Here is a 20,895-nt window from a genome sequence, read left to right on the forward strand (position 1 = left end):
TCGTAGAATACGCCACAGTGACCAGGCGTGCGCATTGGACGGCATCGCTGAACGCGGTTATTCGAAATTTCTTCTCCCTGGAGGAATACAACCGCTGTTGCATCCTGTAGACGTTGTGTAGAGGCGCTATACGGTCGCCATTGTATATTGTATAGCAACCTTATTATGAATGCCTGCAGAACGATTAGCCTTCCCCTGTAAGGGAGGTCCGAGCCCATTCCGTCGAGCAGATTGTACATAGCAGAAAATTTTCGACGGATCGCTAAATTGGCTCAAGGTAATACCGGCATTTGCGGGACCAATCATGATTGGTATATCTTTCCAGGACACTGGTCGCGCGCACGCTCATTTCACTGCACTCCAAGTCGCATCGTCTTTTGGAACGGTTTACTTGCACGAGCTGTTGTCGGGCCTTGTGTGGTTTGCGGTGATAGCGCATGCTTGCATGTCTGGCGCGCATAGCGGCTTTGGTAAAGCGTTGCGCTGCATACGCGCGGCGATCGTGACTGTCCCGTTTAATTTATCTCTAGGAACGCACCAAATAACGCAGCTTTATCTGGGGACGTTTTCCTTCCTTTCTTCTTCTTTTTTTTTTTGCTCTTTGTAGCAGGGTAAATGTATGTTAATTACTACCGTACGTCGGTGACTGCTCTTGGGATGTTCCAAGAAGTTCTTGGCACTCTGCGAGCTCACGGCCAGGTCTGACATCGAGCCATGCAGGGGTGTTTATATTGTATTCCTAGTTTTACCCGCTATAATCTTAACTCCTTGTTTTGAAGTTTATATCGATTAATTGTCAACATACTTTGCGTAAACAGTCTCCAGACTCTCATATACTCAGTTGGTTATCCGTGTAGGGCTTGTAAACCAGTCTCTAAAGTTGTTAATAGGTTGCCTAACGTGGACAACCTGCGATGCTCCGCTCGCGCTCTCATGTAACTTATGCGTCGACAGGATACGTCAACGCTCACAGTGGATTGGGTGCGGAAAGCACCAGAAGTTTGTGGACACTCACTGGACAACGTTCAGTTGAGGAATACATTGTAGCGGGAGTGAGTTAACGAGTAAACAGTGTTCGGGACAGTCACGACCGCGGCGCTCTGCGGAGCTCCAAACTGGGCGAGATCCACAGCTGTGCTGCTCTCCCCTGGCCGGGGTCGCCCCCCACCTCCCCTTGTCTCCCCGCCGGGGCCATCCCGCCTCGCAGGCGTGTCGCCGTCACGCAAGGCGGTGCTGTTCGATGCCTTCCGGCCGCGCTCCAAGTCCGACTCCAAGGGCTCTTCGTCCTCAGGGAGCCGCAAGCCCAACAACCTCATGTCGGCGCTGCGGGGCCACAGCTGGTTCCCGGGCTCTCGCAGCGCGCTGACGCCGCCCAACGGTGCGGCCGGCGGCGGTGCGTCGGCGCCCATGACCCCGCTGTCGCCGCTGAGCCCCGTGGACTCGGAGGCCCCCTTCCGGCGCCCGCGCTCGGGCTCCGAGAGCCGCACGGGCGCCGTCTCCAAGGTCATGGACCTCTTCCGGAGCCGCTCGCAGTCGGTCAGCGTCGAGGGAAAGACCAAGGTTCGTCCCAGCACGCGACGGGTACCTATGCCCGTATATACTTCAACTCGCGGATCGCTTGCAGCGCTGCCCGAAAGCACGCGAGGCGTGCACAGGCGCAGTATTCTTGGGCTCTGTCTGAAAAACATTTATTTACAGAAGTTTTGTAGAGAAGGGTGCCGGAGCTGTCCCTAAGGATAGTTCCCGCACCCTTCCTGCTCTTTGTACCCCTCTTGCTGCCCCTTACAAACACTGGGTGGGCTCCCCCTTACGGGAGCGCATTGGCGTCGGCCGCCGCCCGGGCCCGCTCGACCAAGGCCAGAGCAGCGGAGCAAGGCTACCTCCCAGTCGTCCCGGGAAGGGTTGGGTAGGGGGGTTAGAGTTTGGGTTTCTTGACATGCCCAAACCACGTGGAAAATGTCTGAAAACTTTTGCTCACTGTGCGGGCACTTCCCCGTGCAAGCGGGGTCGAAGTATTTTGAGACTACCGGGCACAGCAGAGTTTTGGTGTAAAGGCGAAGGAGAATGCGCTCCTCCGCCTTTGTGAAGCCCTTACAGGACCCAGGATAGATGGAATAGCCGGATTTGTAATCCTTGCGCAGGAGAAGATGTTTCCAGGCGTCTGATTGATGGCGGGATTTGAGTTTTGTTTTTGCTTGGTACTGATACGTTACAGCGACATGTTAGTGACCTTGCGCATGCGCCCGCGGAACAGACGACGTGGCGCGGATGAACACATCATGAGGAAATTCCGCCTACGTGTATTGGCTCCAGCTTCCGCAGTGCTGCAAACGACTTCCGAGATGGAGTATAGCCGCGTTCACATGAATGCGACAGCGGCGCATTGCAACGCGTTTCTAGCGCATCGCATCCACGTAAACAATAGTAAAACACTAAGAAAGTGTATATCGTTAACACGCCAGGAGAGGATAGACCAAGACTAAGTCGCGCCCTATGTGATGCGTGTAAGCGCTGGCGTATTGCATCGAGTGAAAGAATAAAAAAAGTGACACAGCTGCCAGCGCGTGCTCTACTTTATCACCGGACAAACGCACCAACCGGAAGCGGGTTCCGGCATGTTTCAGGCGAACGGTGATGCACCGCGTGTAAATGGTGTCACTTAGTGTTACTCTGACGCGCTAAGAAATACGACACGCAGCTGTCGCGTTTATGTAAATCCTGCTTTTGTTCCGCGCGCATTCTTAGTGGTCATTGATCGATGTCGTCATTGAACTGAACCGTTCGCGTTATAGTAAATAAATAGGAAGTAATTACCATGAGATTGCTGTCAGGGAAGGTCTACGAAGAGTTACGAACTCATTTCATTCAGCATATGCAGCTTTCGCGCGCTATGGCGGTTTTTGAAGTGCACTGGCATGAGTGACCATTTGCAGTCCTGCTGTCCATCCTAATGCCTACACACATTGCTCACTCTCTCCCTTTTCTCTTTCTATTCCATTTCACTTACCCAATCGTGTAGGGTAACAGAACGAACGCTCGTGTGGTTGACTTCCCTACCTTTCCCCTTTCTCTCTATCTCTCTCTCTATTCAGCAGTGCCTGCTTTTCGCCACCGCTAAATAAACAGGCAAGTCTGGCACCGACTGCTTTAGTAGACATTGAGACTGCACGTGTTACAGCGAAATCAATACAGGTTCACTCGACGAAATAAATTGCTGATTTCGTTCGGCGAGCGAGTACCGAGTTGTCACTCAGCGGCACCGCACCGTGGCGTATACGTAAACATGACGACGACCAGCTTTTTGAGACGCAACTCGGTACCGCTGAGTCCCGCGTCGAATTAAGCCCAGTCCGCGGGCGACATCGGCCGTCTCGTGCGTCGCGTGAACCTGCCCCTAAAGAATACGCAGCACACTGCAAGCACAATCAGTGATCGAGTGAGAACTATAGACTGCAGACTTCCCTGCGACCCGCCTTTAAAACTGCACCACTGCCTTCATCGCTGTTAGCTGCGACGGCTTATGAGGCTGCCACTTCAAATTGGTTTGGTGTGGTAATGATATTTGATCAAAGTGAGCTAGTGAAATTGCGAACGATCTGCTCTGTATTTTGTAGCGAGGACAGTCACACAGAGTGCTTTGATGGGTCTCCTCGTGACCACAGTTATGACACGAGGCGTTGTTGGCCATTCCGATGCGAAAAACAAAATACTTCGTAGATAAATTTGCTGGCGCCGCTTCGCGTGACAGAACATAGGTTGTGAACATAGGAGCAAAGTTGTGCAAACGTCCAAGCCTGTTTGGCCACCTGCTGACGCCGCTACATTTATCTGTCGCGGATGGATTGCGTATTAATGTAGCTGTCCTATAGGTTCCCTAGATGCATTAATAGGCTCTTACATCTTTCACATTGCTGTCACTTAAATGCCTAAGTCATTGACGCAGGCAGTTCTTATTCTCTGAACCGACCCACGTTATCTATATGTGTAGGTACTTTGTTTTCTGTTAGACATGTCACATACCTTGCTGACAGCGGCATCTTTCGGTTTATCTTGCAGTAACTCATGGCACTCTGTTACTCGCTTAAAGGAGCTCTACGCGGGAGTCCATGACCACGTGAATGTGCGTATTGAAGTTGGCCATGGGACTACGGAAAGCATTCGAAATGTTTCTTAAGGAACCGGCTCCCCAATTTCGTTCGCACTGGTGCATTCACCTGCGAGTGCCCTAAGGCGGGAACTGCGACCGAGTGAGTAATGAGCCTCGAAGGGAACGTAGGCGCACGCAGACCGGCTCCTTCGGAAAGAAGCGTTCGGTGCGCATGCGCAGAACGCGAGCACCGCTTGGGCTCTTAGGTGTCCCCGTTGCGCACTTCTGTGTACGCGCGGCGTATACAGCGTTCCGTAACTTCACGTACACTATATTTCTGAAACTACCGATGATGTTTTGTGACCCAACTCGCCGAAACTGCCGCCCTCTCGCAAACTAGGTTCTCGCGATCGCTTTTCGATTAGGTGGAAGTAACTTAGCGAGTGGCTTTGATCTTTTGCACGCAGGTATAACCCTATCGATCGCTGGCCCTAACTCTTAACTCCCTTGTTTTCACGCTTAGTTTTGTTTCGTTAAGAACGCCCGCGTGCGCCCGCTTGTCGTCCCACGTCCGAGTCGGACGAGCGGGCGCCGGTGACTGAGATCATTCGCCGATGCGCTGCAGACTGCGCACAGCGGGACGAAAACGAGATTACGGCGTTTCCTCCCTGTCGCTGGATGAACGCCCGCAGGGAAGAAGCAGCCCGGAAAGCGCAGAACAGTTGCCCGGTGGCCTTGCTTTATTTTGTTCGTTCGGGGCACTGTGTATTCGCGTCCTGGTGTAAGGGTGGAGAACAGCAGCGCTCTCACGGAGCGTGGCCTCCGTAGGCTGGCGTCGTGATGCCACGACGCCGTGGGATGTAGTCGGATTCCCGCGCGTCGGACGGCCGGAGACGCGGCTCACGGGCAGTGTTGTCACGGACCATTAAAAGAAAAAAAGAAAAGTAAATTTTTGCTTAAAAAAACCGGTGGAAATTGGTAGACGCTTTATGCCGGTGAATGACCCGTTTTGGACGACTTTATCCTTTCATTTTTTTCTTCGCCGGCGCGCGTCCCGAGTTTATTTTTAGTCGTAGAATGTGCCATCTGCGAAGCAGTAACGCAACAGAATGACCTCCAAACAAAATGTTTTGGCGCGGTGCTTATTTTGAAGAGCCACGCGGTGCACAGGGAATCTACAGCTCCGTAACCATTGAAAACACGCCTTGTTCCAACCTTCAAAACAGTTGTGGAAGGGCCTGAGGGGACATCTGAAAGTGCCTGAAGTCTGAAGTGTTCTGTGTGTTTTGGAATATGTTAAAAAATAAGTACGTAAGTACACTGCTCGTGCGCAGTAAAAGTTGATAGCGCTTTAGCTGTTATATTCTGAAAAAGTTGTAAATAAACAGTAAAAAGATGCTGACAATTTCTAAAAAACTAGATTTTGCCGTCGTTTTCCTGCAAGACGACAATAACGGGCAGATTTCGAAGCTCTATCTCTGAATCAATAAATGTTCGAAAGAGCGTCAGTAGAACTACTGATCAATCAGTAGCTGCGGTAACACTTAAATTAATTACATTATCTTCTGGGGTTTTACTCAACAAAACCACGATACGATTGTGAGACACGCCGTAGTGGGGGAAAGGTTCCTCAACGTGCGCCCAATGCATGGTGCACAAGCGTCCGCGCTTTTTGCCTCTGTCCAAATGCAGCCACCGAGGCCGGGCTCCGAACCCGTGACCTCGCGCTTAGCAGCGCAATGCCATAGCCGCTAAGCCACTACAGCGGGTGTGGCAACACTGCTCACGAGCTGTGCGCTGCGCTCCGGATGAGCGCGGTCTCCGATTGGCCGCGCGCTCCTAACGGTGCCTCCTTCCGCTTTTCTTTTGTTTTCCTTGCAGAAGTTCCAGGTCAACAGCAGCCAGTACGGTGAGTAGACGAGACGCTTTGTCTGTCTGTTTTTTTTTGTATTTTTCGAGACAGCGGTACCAGTTTGACTTGCGAAAAGTGAAGAAAATAGAGCAAAACAAAATAGATGGGGTGAAGAATGCCTGACGGTGCCAATACCACCGTTACCATTAAAGGGTCTCTGACACGAGCTCGTATATGCAATCATATACGGAAATACGAACTAAAGAAAACAGACAATGCTGCACGTGTAGGCTAGTCAGTGAAGGTCATCGACTCTTGCAGCTAAGTGTGAAAATAAGCTAAAAAAAAGTATAAGGTAGTATTCATGTAAACATGAATACTACCTATAGCACAGGTAGTATTGATGTATAGGTTGTATAGCGAAGGTAGTATTCATGTAAACATGAATGCTACCTTTGCTATACATAACTTAGGTATAGCAAACTGCTAGAAGGGAAAGTTTAAAAAAAACCAACGATCTATGTAATAAAAAGAAAAAAAAAAACCTTACGTGCTTTCTCCTGTAAAGGTGGCTCTGCCTTTTTGACTACGCGCTCTGCTAGAAAGCCATTCAACTACTGAAGGTATTCGGCAGCAGTTGACTGTGCCGGAGCTGTCAACAATTACTGGCGTCGGCGCAAGTGAACTGTAGTGCCTGGTGGCACAGTGCCAAACTTCGATATGTTCGCTTAGGTTTTCTTTGCTCTCTCTCGTTTTTTTTCGTTTTTTCTTTCAGCGGGGTCGCGGCGTCCTTCTTTCGCCTGATGTTTAGCCGAATGCATGTAATATTTTGTTCCCACCGAAGACATCGGATGTTTAGGAGAGAGGGGCTTCGGCTGCTCCTGAAGTTCCTCCGCGATACAGGGTGGCGAGCCCTGTGGGTCGTCGTGGTTTGGAAAACATCCAACGTATTGGGCTTCAAGTCAACTTGCGTTTCATACCTGGTGCTGTTAGCTGGACTGCGAAGTGTTTCAGACCATATCGCGTTTGACTGGTGGTGTTCAGGCGGAGCAGTTGCCGGCAACTTTTGCAAGTAGAGGTCCACCTGCACCAAACATCCCTCCTCCTCCTCCGTATTGTCAACGTCTGAAGTAACACCGCTAGTGTCGGGGCGCCTTTTTGCTTACCTGCAGTGATTAAAAGGAAAACTCGTTATATCACGAGCAATGCGCTGATCTCAAATCATTTCAAATGCCACTCGGTACTTTTTTCTTTATTTGCTGTCAAACAAGGCAGGGTTGGAGTCAATCAATCCTCAACCCATAATAAGGGCCGAGACTGCTTAACCGATGCTGCTCTGTTGCGTGCAAGAAAGGTAACCTACCGAACCGAGATGCATTCATTGCATCATCAAGCTTACGTGTTGGAGCTAGTTTCTTATGTAAGAAACTAGGTTCGACCGTCGCTGCAGCTTCCTCATTCGGGGTAAACCATCCTGCTTTACTGAAGCCGGAAAGGAATTACACAAGAGCTTGTAAGGCGCACCTCTTTCGAAAGGCCGACCGCTTCGGTATTTGGAAGTCTGCTCTGCGTATAGCCGTGTCACCTTTCGGGAGACGAATAAACATCTGTGTCTACTTGTGAGCTGGTTAGCAGTGAATCTGCGTGCTCCTTTCGCTCCTCATAGGGGTACGCAAGTAGTTTGTCTCTTGCAGGAAAGGAAAAGAAAATGGAGCAATACTGGCGACTGGGTTTTGAAGCGGTGTTTTGCATCGGCTCTGATTATAAAGCTTCATATTTCACGCGTCATACGTGTCTTCATCTGAACGGTTCTGAGTGGGGTCGTTGTTGTTTATTAAATGAGACAAATTTGGAAGTTTGGATTCTGTATAACCCGCTATCCCAATATTATAGTTTAAAAAGAATGCACTAAACAAGAAAACAACACAGCCAGAAAATAAAGTTTCGCGAGAAGATTTCTGCAGGTAGCACATTCTCGTCGAATATTCACGACTTGACCATCCTCGGGAGACATTTCGTGGTCGTCTTTACGTTGTCGATGGGCGCCCCCTGTGGGCAGAGGAAGTGCTTGTACCGTGCTGTTGTACCTGTAAACGAAGAGAACCTGTGAAATCCTTGCGCAATTTTCTTGCGGGCAGTGACAACAAGAATATCAACAAGAACAGTTTGTGAGGCGTAATTTTTATTGCCGTCTAAGGTCGTGATGATGTAATCTTGTCGTTGACATTTAGTGTGCTTTAGGTGGTATTTTCTTTTAACTCAATTTGATGTCACGTTGACTTTTCTGCGGCAGTGACCTTTTATGTGCTTTGTTCTGCTTCGTCAAGTTGTCAACGTTTTGGCAGGTCATACGACGCATGTTGTGTACATATGTATATTCGTAACTTTGTCATGCTCTTTGTACGTAAAGTGGATATTTTTTGCGGATTTCTTCTGTTTATGGAGGGGAATTCTATTCCTGGCCTAATGAATTCGTCACTATCACTATCTTCATTATGCGAGTATAGATATTTTCACTCTGTTCTGTGTACTGCGCAAATAGTGAGCATAGCATGTAGTGTGATAACTCTGTTCGTGCCCAAGAAAGCCTTTGCTATCTCTCTCCACTCAAAGATTTATGAAATGCCTTCTGGGATTTATCGCTCACGGCCAACGCCACCAACGCCGACGACACCGGCTTTTCTGCGACACGTGCTCCTTAACGCTGTCGCGTTAAAAGAGGCACCGAGCTTGCAATCATGTGTCAGTTGTTGTGGGAGACCCACGCGTAGGGGAAAGTGAACGCATCGGGACGCGAGTGTCTCCTGGAACGTTCCGGAACGCCAAGCTCTGAACAGAGACTTGCCGCATGAGCTGCATCGTATCCATTTGTGTCTCGGCGTTGCCATGGGAACTGATGAACGTGCGTGCATTAATTGAACCATGGAGGTTCTGCTCATCTGGATTTTGTACAATTTCCGTCCACGTTTCTATAGGTGGTCTTCTTCGATGCTGAAGTATAGAAGTCACGCCGTCAGCAAAGTTGCCCAACCTGCGCGGCGAATTGTTCTCCCTTCCTTGCCGACATCTGCTAGGTTTCGCAAGAATCGCACTGCGCACTTTGGGAACGTTCCTTGAAGCTTAGTCACGCACCAGGTCGCCAACCGCTCTGTCGGGAGCTAGACAATAGACAATATTTCTTCTGGTGGGTATATATAGCCAGGTTCTGAGAAAAAGAAGACAAGAACAGCTCACGTAGCTAGCCGGGCCTAGACTACATTTCTGGCAGCTTTTTAACTTCTTCCATTTTTTATTCTAGTTCATGCTATTGAATTTGATTATTATTATTGTTGTTTTGAAAACATATATACATTTTACAGGAAAGGGAAAGCGAGGAGCAGACCACCGGAAGGGGGACAATGCCTGCCTGCTCTTCAGAAGGGAGGTGACAGCAACACAGAAATGGAAGATAGGAAGGAGGGGAGGAAAGAGGAAAGAAAGAGCAGCAGGACAAATCTAAAAGAATAAAGTAGAACACTCGGCAGAGATTACACACAGTAGGGCCGGTCACTGAAGATCACGCTGCTACAGAATGTTAAATAGAAGTAGTATCGACGCTACAAACGTGAACCTAAGTCAGTTAACGCTAGAAAAGTAAGTAGAGTGCGATGAACCTGATCGCGTCGAGACGCAAAACCACTGGCGTGCAAACATTAGTCGAGTGTCGTTCACCGCAGGCCAAGGAGATGATAGTCCTTCACTAGCGACATGTGCAGCGCACTGAAAGTGAGACACTCCAATATCAGGTGCTGAAGTGTCTCGCAGCAGCTTCCAGACGCACACGATGGACTGGCCGCATGTCCTTGTCTGTATAAACGTTCGCGCACGTTCATGCAGCCTACCCTCAGCTTGAGTAGTGCTCTAGCGGGACGAGGCAAGCCTCGACCGCGAACACGGGGCGGGAACGTTCCATTTGCGACGCGCTGGTCTGGATGCTGCTTGAGTAGGTGGCGACGCTTCAGCAGACGAGCGTCATCAAGCTTTCACAAAATTTCAGGGCAGATACAGTTGTTATGAGCGCAAGTTGAAGCCAGTTGATCAGCCTCTTCATTTCCGGCGATTCCTACGTGTGAAGGTATCCATTGAGAAACGAGAGATACCCCATCTGATGAAATTTTGTTTCCAGAGTCAGTAACACTGCGCACAACTGGGCAATCAATCTGACTGCGTTGTAACCTTTACGGGATTCCATTAAGATGGCGACCATCGATGTGATTAACTCCTCTTGCACTTATTTCAGTGCAACATTAATCGCTGCTAGCTCCGCAGTTGTTGACGAAGTTGGATGAGGTATTTATAAGATACGTCGTACTTGAGTCGAAGAGCAGAAAAGAGCTGCAAAGGCGCCTTGACCGTCGCTGTGTACAGATGCATCTGTGAATACTTGAAAATAATCTGGAAATCTTTCGAACATGGGAGATCTGAGACAATTGGAATATTGCCGAAACAGGCATATCACACTTTTTATATATGTCAGGGATTGTGAGGTAAGTGCGGAATACGTGTTTCATGATATATTATGAAGGTGGAGGCGTAACTGCCATTTTTACCATGCAAGATAACGGGTGGTGAATGAGACGATCAAGGAGAAATTGACCATTCGATGCGCGGTGTAGAAGCTCAATATGATACCGAGCTCTCTGGTCTGCTTGCAGCCTCAGGGGTAACTGGTGCACTTCAGTGAGTAATGCAACAGATTGCTCCTGACGAGGTAATCCAACTATTAAGGGCAACGCGATGATCTCTTCCATTTGGGCCATCAAACTATGGGTGGTGCGTTCAGGACTGGTAACGCATACATCATGTCTGAGAGTACAGATGACTGGTACGCTTGGAGAGCCGTTGTTTGGTCGCAGCCAGCACCTCTAACAGTCAAGGCGGCCACATACTTAAGGAGGGAGTGCGATTTGCGTCGTACAAATTTAATGGCAGGAGGCCAAAAGATGCGGTCATCCACAAATAACCCCAAATAATGGTGTTGTCGCACCCGGCTGATTCGCGTTTCGTCAAGGTACAGTCGGCTCATTGTCCGACAAGCGCGTTGTTTAGGGTAATATGCTACTGCAGCCGACTTAGCAGGTGATATGTGCATGCAGACCAACCTCACCCCTGTACTCTGAAGTCGCGTTTAGAGCTCTTCGCAAGCTTGCACGAAGCCGCGGACCAAGATGCGAAGGGCCGCTTATCCACAGAGCAATGTCATCTGCTTAGATAGCTATGCTCACAGGGAAGTCACTTCTGTCCCGAGGCAAACGACTTGGAAGCGCGGCGGGTACAGTGTTAAACAAAAACGGCGACAAAACGCTGCCCTGTGGGACACCGCACTTCACATTTCGGGATTCACTTGTTATTTCTCCGACCCACACATTCATCCGGCGCTCCGATAGAAAGCTGTGCACAAAGCGGAGCAGACGACCTGAAATTCCCACGGTTGCAAGAGCGAAAATAATCGCCTTATGCGGAACTGAGTCGAAAGCTTGCTCTATGTATAGGAAGAGCATGTAGGCGGAATGCACTTTTTCTCTAGCAAATTCGAGCGCAGGGACAAGGTTTGATATGCTGTGCAGAGCTGAACGACGGCGACGAAAGCCAATCATGACATCAGGGAAAAAGTCCAGCTTCTATAGCCTGACCATAGACCATTCGCTCCATTAATTGATAACATCTGAGGTTAGGTATATTGGCTGGTAGGACTTCAGGTGTCTTGCAAGGCGCCCAGGCTTTAAAATTGGTATCACCACGGAGGATTTTCTTTCCACACCGATTCTCCATACTTCATTATACTCGTCCAATATACCGTCACGAAAACTGTTATCAATGTTCCGCAATGCTTGATACGTCACACCATCTTCACCTGGATCAGTGCGGCGTTTGGAGAGGCTGAGCGCGTGTTGCAGCTCTTCAAAAGTGTAGTCTGCCTCGTCCATCTGGCAGGCTGGACCGTAGGAAGCGGTTATGGTACTGTGACTTGTCAAAGAAGGAAGGTCGCCATTTGTGGCGTCACTGGATGGAGGAGAGAGGAAAAGGTCAGCAAATACCTCCGCTGGAACTTTTAGTGACTGGCCAATCGCTATGCGCAAAACGTGCGAGGATGAGCCGGCGACGGTGGATCAATCTCGCGCGCGCAAGGGAGCAAAGCGGGGAGGAAGCGCACCGTTTTCCGTCGCGCGCAAGGCACCGAGGAGGACGGGGGAGAAGGGGAGGACGGCGGCGGCAGCGTATGGCGCGGCCGCCCATGCCCTATCTTGGAAGCGGTCTGCGATGAGGACAGAATGCGCCGAGTGCTAATATGTTTACGTGCGCTGTGTTCTCACCGCTTAGTTCGCGTTGAAGCGAGAGGCCGCACGAAATTCGCTCGCTGCTGCTGCCGCGCTTTCCCACTCCAGCGTTTTGACGGCGAGCGTGCGCGGTCATCGAGATGCGTTCATGTTTGCGTGTGCACACCATGCTTGTTAATTTAGTTTGTAAGTGAATATTTACAAGTTTATACGGCCGAATAAACTACTATCTTAGCTTACTTCGTAGAGCTGTCTACTAATTTGCTATCGCAATCGATGCTTTGCCTTTCGGGTGAAACGCCCTCTTTTCTCGGTTTCTGGACACTGTAGCCGCTTTCCTGTGTGATCAAATTACAAGGTCGCCCCTGCACTGCGATCAATGTTCGCTTTCTAGAAGTTCATGAGGTGAATGATTATTCTGAAGAGGGAACTTTACAGCGGCGCCTGTCATTTCCTTTGTTACGCTGTGGGACATGCAGAATACCTTGTCGGGTCTGGTCGGATCGTATCGAGTCGAGTGAGCGTCATTTTACCGTTAACTTAGTTCATGTAGCCCTACGTGTCTTATCGCATGATCGATAAATATTCCTGTTGGCTTGGCAAGACTTGCGCTTGCTTCCTGTTTAATCGTGTAAGGGGACTTATACGAATACTTATACATACTTATATAAGTACCCTTATACGAATAACCACCAACACGCCCAGCTTTCTGCCTTAAATTCCTGTTTAAAGACTCGTCCCATCCGTATTGCCACTGGTTACGGCTAACAGTTATTGTGTTATCGCCAGCCATAATTGACCAGGAAACTGCTAACAAGCGCATGGTAACACCATCAGCCAGATCTGCGTGAAAATGAAATGTTCGACGCTTGGCCACAGCGGTAGATATCGGACTTATGTAATTGTGGGAACATTCAGATTATAACTAAATTCATTGCGGTTTCAGATCACGTTTTTTATTTTTTTTTAACGCCAGTTGGCGCGCAAACGATCAAGCTCTTAAAAACGTTGTCTTTGAGATCCGAGTCGGTATATTTCTTCCACGTCGGCCACATTTCGTCTTTCTTTCCGCCCAACATTGGCAGGCACATTTAGTTTGACTCTTGGTTCCATGATATTTTGGTTTCGCCTCGGATAATGACTGAACGATTGCTTTGTTTAGCACACCGCGAAATCCTCAAGGAGATCCACGCCAGAACCATGCAGTGTCCAAATTGAGGCAGTGCCCTTTATATGCCTCCATCTTACTTACCACTTTGTACAAGATGAATATGTCCACTTTACTTCAAGGAACACTACAGATGTTGAGGACCTTTTCATCATCACAGAAAAAAAAGAATTCGTGTAGCAGTTGTATATCTGTTTCTTGCTTCAATTCTTTTGCGCAGTAATCGTGGTTGCCGTTGACATTTTCCTATGCAGACAGTAACCATTCTGGGCGACATACGGCAGCGCGCACCTGCTTAAGTGAGCATTTACCGTCGTAGTTGCGCTGCCAAGGAGAGAATGTGAAAGACGACGGGGCAGCTATCCACCTGGAAGAAGACTTGATATTACGGGAAGATGAAAGTAAAACATGTGCGTGAGCGAGCCGTTCTCTCGGGAGCGGCAAATGCCTGCACATAAGAGCGGCCGGGAAGCCCGCAAACTGTTTCGAGGGTCGACAGGAGGCATCGCACGTCTTTTGTTGTCGGGGGATGAGCTGCCGCGGTATCCCACACAGGCACACAGCAACAGCCGATGTTTCGAGACGCTGCCGCAGCCGTTATAGAGAGAGCGCCTGCGTTTGTGTGCTCTGCTGCTTTCCCTCTCGTTTAGGTATTTTCCCCCTCCGGCCTGTGCCGTCTGAAGGTGTGTGCGCTCTGCTGGCCCCGATCCGGCGAGGGTCCACCGCTGCAGCGCCACCGCTCGGGCGCCGGTGACTTCGCTGCCGGCGCTGCGCGGCAGGGGCTCGCGGAGCGACGAGGGATTCGCGTCGTCGTCGTCGCCGCTGCAGCAGCCGCCGCCGGCAGGGGATCTGGCGCGCCGCCGCGTTTTCCAGCGTAGCGATAGTGCGCGCTCTTGGCTCTCTACCGTGTGCGCTGCGCCGCTGCTTTGAATGAGAGCGGCGAAGAGTTTGGCTGCTGCCGGGGGCGTTGATCTTCGGCGTCGTTAAGAGCGGACTGTCTCCGTCAGAGCTGTGTGAGTTACACTGCGGGAAGTTTTGTTGGCGCTGTCTTCTCAGCTGTGCTGCACTGATTTGACTTGTTCAGTGGCCTGTGCAGCATCCCTCGTAAGCTGGAGTGCTTGTCCCGCGTAACTTGCGCTTGGTGGCGACTTGCTAATTGAGTTGCCTCCTGTGTCTGAAGTAGACCGGAAGAAAACGAACAAGGAAACGGGGGAAGAAAGCAGCAGATCCAGCTTTGTCTTTTTTGTTCGCTCGCTCCCTCGAATGCATCGTTGACGGGCTGCTCCAACCTGAGAAATCAGTCGTTTCCAGCTGGATTGCCGCTCCTTCCAGACGTCCGTGCGCAAAAAAAAAAAAGCAAGAAGCTTGCGCTTGAGATCAAGACTGCCGAGTTGTGTGTGGTGTCGGAGACGCTCAACTTGCGGCATTGTTTTTGACTGTAGAGTCTGCGCGACGGGCGCAGACCGGGTGCCGAGTTCTTGAGTGGTGCTGCGTGTTTTAGAGGGTGTCATCCGGCCGGGTCGACCGTCTCGTGCTCGCGTTTTGGTGCTCGGCGTGAGTGTTCGTGTGCGTGCGTCCAAGTGTGCGTGCGTGCTTGGGGTGGGGGTAGTGCGGCAGTGCGACCGTTGTGTGATCGGATGGTGGATGCCGCTCGCCTCGGGCAGCAGCGGCGGCGGCGACGGTGGCGCCAGCATGTTGGTCACCATGCTCAAGAGCATGCTGCACGAGTACGCGCAGCGGCGGCACAGCAGCCACGAGGTGCACGGCACGGCCACCCTGCTGCGACCCGGCCCCGACGGTGCGACGACGCCTCGGCGATACAGCGAGGACGCGCAGCACTGGATCGGTAACGTACCCACCAGCCCGTGTATATCGCTGATGCCGCGCGCGGTGTACCCCGCGTTGCGCTTCGCCTGCCGTGCGCGAAGCTTGAGAGGAGCGTCACGGATTGGTACGTGAGCGGTCCTTCATGCGAGCATAACGCCGGCTTCGGTGGCGCACATCGCTGACTACATTTTCCGTTAAGAAGATGAGGGAAGATGAAATTTACCATAATGTGCTGATTGATATGTTATAGTTGGTTTGATGCAGTACTTATTTCTCGCTCAAGGAAATGAAAGCAGGACAGTACATGACAGAGCGCTGGCTATCAACTCATGTTTACAGGTCTAAACATGGTAGTCAGCGTTCCGTCTTGTCTTTTTTGTTATCACGTCTTTGCGCTAAAAATTAGCTTAGAGCGAAAGATGGAAACTCGATAGCTATATAAGTTAGGTTTCCGGGCTTGGTCAGCTACTGCTGAGCGCGAGGTCCCGCGTATACTACGTGTAGGCTGCGAGAAATTTAGTTTTTGTCTGATCCCGCGCCCCGTGAATGTTTGCCAGTGATGTTACAGTACTCGTCAAAAGTTTCCAAGCCACAGCGCACGCGCGGGGCGTTACCGCATCTTTTATTGGTCTCAGCGTCTAGGGGTGCAAGTTTCTGTGCAAGCTTTTCCTCCATTTGTGCCATCTTTCTTTCTCGCCCTATTGTCAGCGCTGTTATGTTAATCACAGGCGTAATATCGCAATTTTGTATACTGGTGCAAAGTTTCGTTTTAAGCATGAAGTGCTTTTAGCTCTTGTTGTCTGCGACCTTCAGGTGACCTTTAGCCAAAAGCCAGAGCCGTTATCCGGGCACTCAAACGAGAACATCCGGACAACCAGTCAAAACTTCAGAAAATGCGTTCTCTGGCCACCAACCCTTTGTACAGGAGCACATTACGTACGCTTGTTATTTCCCAAATAAGTTATAAAAAATGTTGCTTCCGAGGTTTTCCTAGTGTGTTTTTCACAATATCACTCAAGCTGTAACTTCTACTAAAAAGTTTTATTTTTCATGTCCAATAGCGACGTTCAAAACGCAGATACAGGGCACCGTACGCTTCATCATCTTTTGGCTCTGAGCGCTGAACGCCAGCGGTCCGCGAGTTCCGTGGCGCGGGTTTTGCGTCGCCCCGGGAGATGGCGCCACGCTGCGTGGCGCCTACTTAGGCACTTCTACACGCCGCGGTGGCTTAGCGGTTATGGTGTTGCGCTGCTAAGCACGAGGTCGCGGTATCAAATCCCGGCTGTGGCGGCCGCATTTTGATGGAGGCGAATTACATTCGTCTAATACAAAAATACATGCACTTCAGATGAATCAATACAACAACACCAAGTATTGTAACAGCAACAACAATAAATACGGTAGAAAGTGTGACAACAAAAACAAACTAAAAGAGGGTGATTTTACACACCTATAAGCTCTAAAATAAATGGCAACGCTAAAGACCACTACAACTCTTCAAGCACCCAAAAGTTAGTTTAGGCTGTGCAATCAGACTAGTAAAGAAATGCACGAAACACTGTAACAGAAGCAAAGCAGCATTATACCAATTTGAATCAAGCAAATTTGGTGCGTAAAACTCCAACTCAATTCATTCTTCTTTAGCTGGGCAGTGCGCTTTCTCTCCCTGGCGTCTTTTGCTGCCTGCCGTGCCGGCTTCAGCCAGTTCTCTTCTTCTAGCTGGGAATCGTCCATGTGGACCGGTTCACCGTATGCCTTGGTGTGGTTCAGTGGGGTGTGCCGTACGTCGCGAACATGCACTACACCCATTTTAAGATTGTGGCTAGTATCATGTCCAACCAATCTGCTTTGCTGGTTGCCATTTCATGCTTGCATCTACTCCCGATTACGGGAGGGCCAGCAATTTTTTTTTCGGTGCCCCGGAAATTTGAGAGATGCCAGATTTGCGCGTTATCGCTAAATCTGTCGCCCCGGACTTTCAGAAGACAGGAGCTTTGAAGTGGCCACGAAACTTTAATTTCACCAAGATCATAGTTATCGTATACGTTTCACTGTTCAGGAAAGATCTGTAGGGGCGTTTCGAGCTTTCTACAAGGCTTTTGGAAGGTCGGCTATTTGCGCACGTTGGCGTGCCCTTTGAAACAGGGCGGCTACATAGTTACCCAGCCAGCTTGATTTAATAAGGTGTACAATACATGCACTTTTTTTCATTCTTGCATTTTTGTATGCGTTTACGTAAGCTTCTCTTTCTGAATGTGAAGAAAATAGCAACAACAAGAAACCTGACAGTAATTTTCCGAGGCAGGCGAATCTCCACAGACATTAACTGAGCCAGCGAACGACACGGGCGTTGTTGCTAGGCCCTCCTCGTAATTGTGTTTCTGGCCAGCCTCTACATTTGTAGCCAGGAAAGAAGGAATTGAACATCAGTGGCGTCTATAACGCGAACAGGGCGAGAGCCTCTTCCTGCGTTACCTCCGCAACTCTACAGTTACAGCAGCTGAGCGAGAGTTGCGCAAGCACCATCTTATTGGAAAAGTTACCGCGCCAACTTTTTTTTTTGTAACGCTTCGCGTACACACTTGATCGCACGACGTCTGCTCGATCGAGCAGACGTGTTCGTACTGCTTCGTCTGTTTGATCGTGCCGGAGGAGCAGTACCTTTCTCAGTCCTTTGCTCTTTTGGCGTGTTTAGTTGCACAAGCTTCTCGCTCTTTTTCGGCGCCGCGAAATTCTGGCCGGAGTCGTTGTTTCTCGAGCGCACGTGCTCACCAAATAAGTGCAATTCAATAAGAAGCCAACTGTCGTGGTCGTGTTTGCGCGGTGTGCGTGAACAAAGAAACGGGTGACCCGGCGCGCCTCGGCAGTTTCACTTTTGTTGCACTCGCATTTCGCGCTGCATATGTTTAGGAGATGAACAGCTGCTCCGCTTGTCCCCAGTAGCACTTTCTCGCCGCGACAATTTGCTCGCGCGTCCGAGATTCCGAATCGCGTCTGTCGTTCTTCTGCGATGACGCTGCTCCTAGCGGCGCGGCATACTTGGTCATGACGGCGTAACGCAGGCGCCATATGTCAGCCTTTCTTTAAAATCGGCATTTTGTTCATCTACGGAGCTACGAGATCGGAGTCGTCTCATTTGTCTCGTTGCCCTATTGGCCTTCCCCCATACGAGCTGGCGGTAGCAGGCGCACCACAAGGCCGTATATAGGTTCGATTCCTGAGCTAGACGGCCGCATTTTCGATGAGGGCCGATTGGACAAACGCTCGTGTATTGCCGCGCCCCGAATAATCCGCGTGCTGCTGCCTGGCGTTAACCCCGTAATTTTGACTGTAATGTGATTCGGCTTAGTGGCATGTTCTCTTGGCTCGCCTGAAATAACAGCTACGAGCAGCAGATGTACTGTTTGGCGAAGCTCTTTTAAGCGTTTGGCAAATCTTAAAGGGACACTTAAGACATGTAATTATTAAGCTGAAGTGTATAACTATATCACCTTTCCGCAATAGCAAAGCGATCAATCTTGCCGTCGTGGCGGGGTTTTACAAATGCAGCAAAGGCTGAAAAGCGAAAGGCTAGTGGCAGCGCCGCTTTGGAGTTCCCGTAGCGGCTTGGCGTGGCGTCAGGAATTTTCGCAGCGCCTACTCTGGTATGGTTCATTGTTAACTGCTAAAGAAAGGCCGCATTGCACTTGTGAACGAACAAAAAGTATTCAATCTGGAAGCTGTCTGGTACCTTTCTTGCGCCATATCGGTCCACACGCAGAAGAAGGAATTGAAATCTGTGACGTCAGCTAGCTCATCGGCGCTGAGGAGCAAAATAAACTAATAAAAAATTTCGAGACTTTTTTTTTTTCGTTTTCTTCTGTCATGATCAACCGTTTTCCGCCAAATGAAGGAAAATGAGATTTCGCAAGGACGCTTTTCAGTGATTTAGCGTTGCTCTTTGGTGCGTTTTTGAGCCCGTTAATACCGGCCGTGCGATAGATAACCGCATTTTCAAACCCATCCTGTACGTTTCCAAGCTTGCCATTCTCATTAGGACGCTGTTATCTATTCTCAGTACGGTATCATCCGTTACATAAGCTTGCGAAGGAATAGCATAATCAGCAGGTCTCAAAAAAGAGATAATAATAACAATAATAATAATAATAATAAATAAAAGGAAAATTCAGCGTATCTCACGCGTAAGCGAGAATCGGTGATAAGCGAAGCTTTCTTTCATGTTCTAGTTTGCTTGCTTGCTCCCTGTAGTAGCATTTCGCATGCCCACTACGGGGGATTGGACAAGAAGCGAGTGGTTAACCCAATAGGGGGAGAAGGGGAGAGTAGAGAGAGAGATAAAACTTGAGAGAAGTTTATATCAGGATAAAGTTGAAATCCTACGCGAAATTAAAGTATAAAAACTAATTTCAAAGACATTCTCTTCACTTTTTCTTCTTCCCTTCTATGTGGCTCAACGCGCCTCTCGAAATTAACGCTCTATTTCCAATTCGTCCACTTTGTTTACAGTACAGTCGGCTGCTTCTGTTGCCGATTTATTCAATGCCCTGCAACTCAACGCTCCTCGCTTAATGCACACTTTGGTAGAACTTTGCTACGTTTACTTATTTCTCCACGCTCAGCTGCTCTTGTCGCCGACTTCCTCGCTTCTCGCCTCTTGTTCTGCTTGTCTATTCGGGCACCTGTCCGGCTCCACATGCCCACTTCCACATGCCCACTTCCACATGCCCACTTCCACATGCCCACTTCCACATGCCCACTTCCACATGCCCACTTCCACATGCCCACTTCCACATGCCCACTTCCACATGCCCACTTCCACATGCCCACTTCCACATGCCCACTTCCACATGCCCACTTCCACATGCCCTCTTCCACATGCCCACTTCCACATTCCCAGTTTCACATTCCCAGTTTCGCATGCCCAGTGGCCTAAGTTGTCTGCTCGTGGAGATATAGTCAGCGGCGAGAAGGGACCCAAGTCGTATATAATCGGCAAGATGGCAGCATCCAGCACCCACAAAATAGTTAGAAGAGGCAAAGAAAGCTTCGCTTTAAAAGACAGCTCACTCGTTTGCTCAAAACCTTCACTAAGGTGACTGTTTGGGCATGTTGGTAGGACATGAATGTTGTATTGTACAAAATAAAACAACGTTGCGAGTCTGCGCTCGTGTGTTTCGGTCTCATCGTCCTCCTCTTGCGTGCGAAAAGCTGCATTCGAAACCTTCGTTTGCAAGCAGTAGAACAAATGTCATTTTTGGGGGGTAACGTATACGGCGTTCTTGAGCGCGGAGGTTTGATAGTGCGAGTCTCGATCGTGATGAGCCAACTAGCTGTACGTGTATGACGGTGCGGCTTTGTTTAATCGAGGACGCAGTGCAGTGGCGCATGCACCGAGATTGCAGTACACGCGGTTGTCATTTCTCGGGACAGATGGCTCTCCGTCGCAGCAGCTGCGCCTGTTGCTGAGCGCGGGCCGGAGCAGCTGACGCTCATTCTCGCATTGCACGCTAGGTCGCAGTAGCACTTGGCGCCCGAGTTCAATGGACTGTAAAGAGCGCGCATTCGACGAAGGTCGTCAAACCTGGGCGGACGGCTGTAGGTCCCGCAGCGAGGCAAACTGTGTGAAGTACCTATACGAGAAGGA

General features: G+C 49.8%; 1 protein-coding gene across 6 annotated transcripts in view; it reads left to right on the forward strand.

Moving 5' to 3' along the window:
• LOC135915024 (5'-AMP-activated protein kinase subunit gamma-1-like) overlaps positions 1–20,895 on the forward strand; it is a 411,044-nt gene that overhangs the window by 173,746 nt on the left and 216,403 nt on the right. For 4 of the 6 annotated variants that reach the window (XM_065447978.2, XM_065447982.2, XM_065447983.2 and 1 more), the window contains exons 3-4: positions 1,208–1,581; positions 5,969–5,996. In XM_065447978.2, the coding sequence (XP_065304050.1) occupies positions 1,208–1,581; positions 5,969–5,996 (402 nt within the window). The remainder of the gene's footprint in view (positions 1–1,207; positions 1,582–5,968; positions 5,997–20,895) is intronic. The other 2 variants (XM_065447981.2, XM_065447979.2) reach the window with 2 other exon arrangements.

The sequence above is a fragment of the Dermacentor albipictus genome, chromosome 1, assembly GCF_038994185.2.
Source record: "Dermacentor albipictus isolate Rhodes 1998 colony chromosome 1, USDA_Dalb.pri_finalv2, whole genome shotgun sequence".
Lineage (NCBI taxonomy): Eukaryota > Metazoa > Arthropoda > Arachnida > Ixodida > Ixodidae > Dermacentor > Dermacentor albipictus.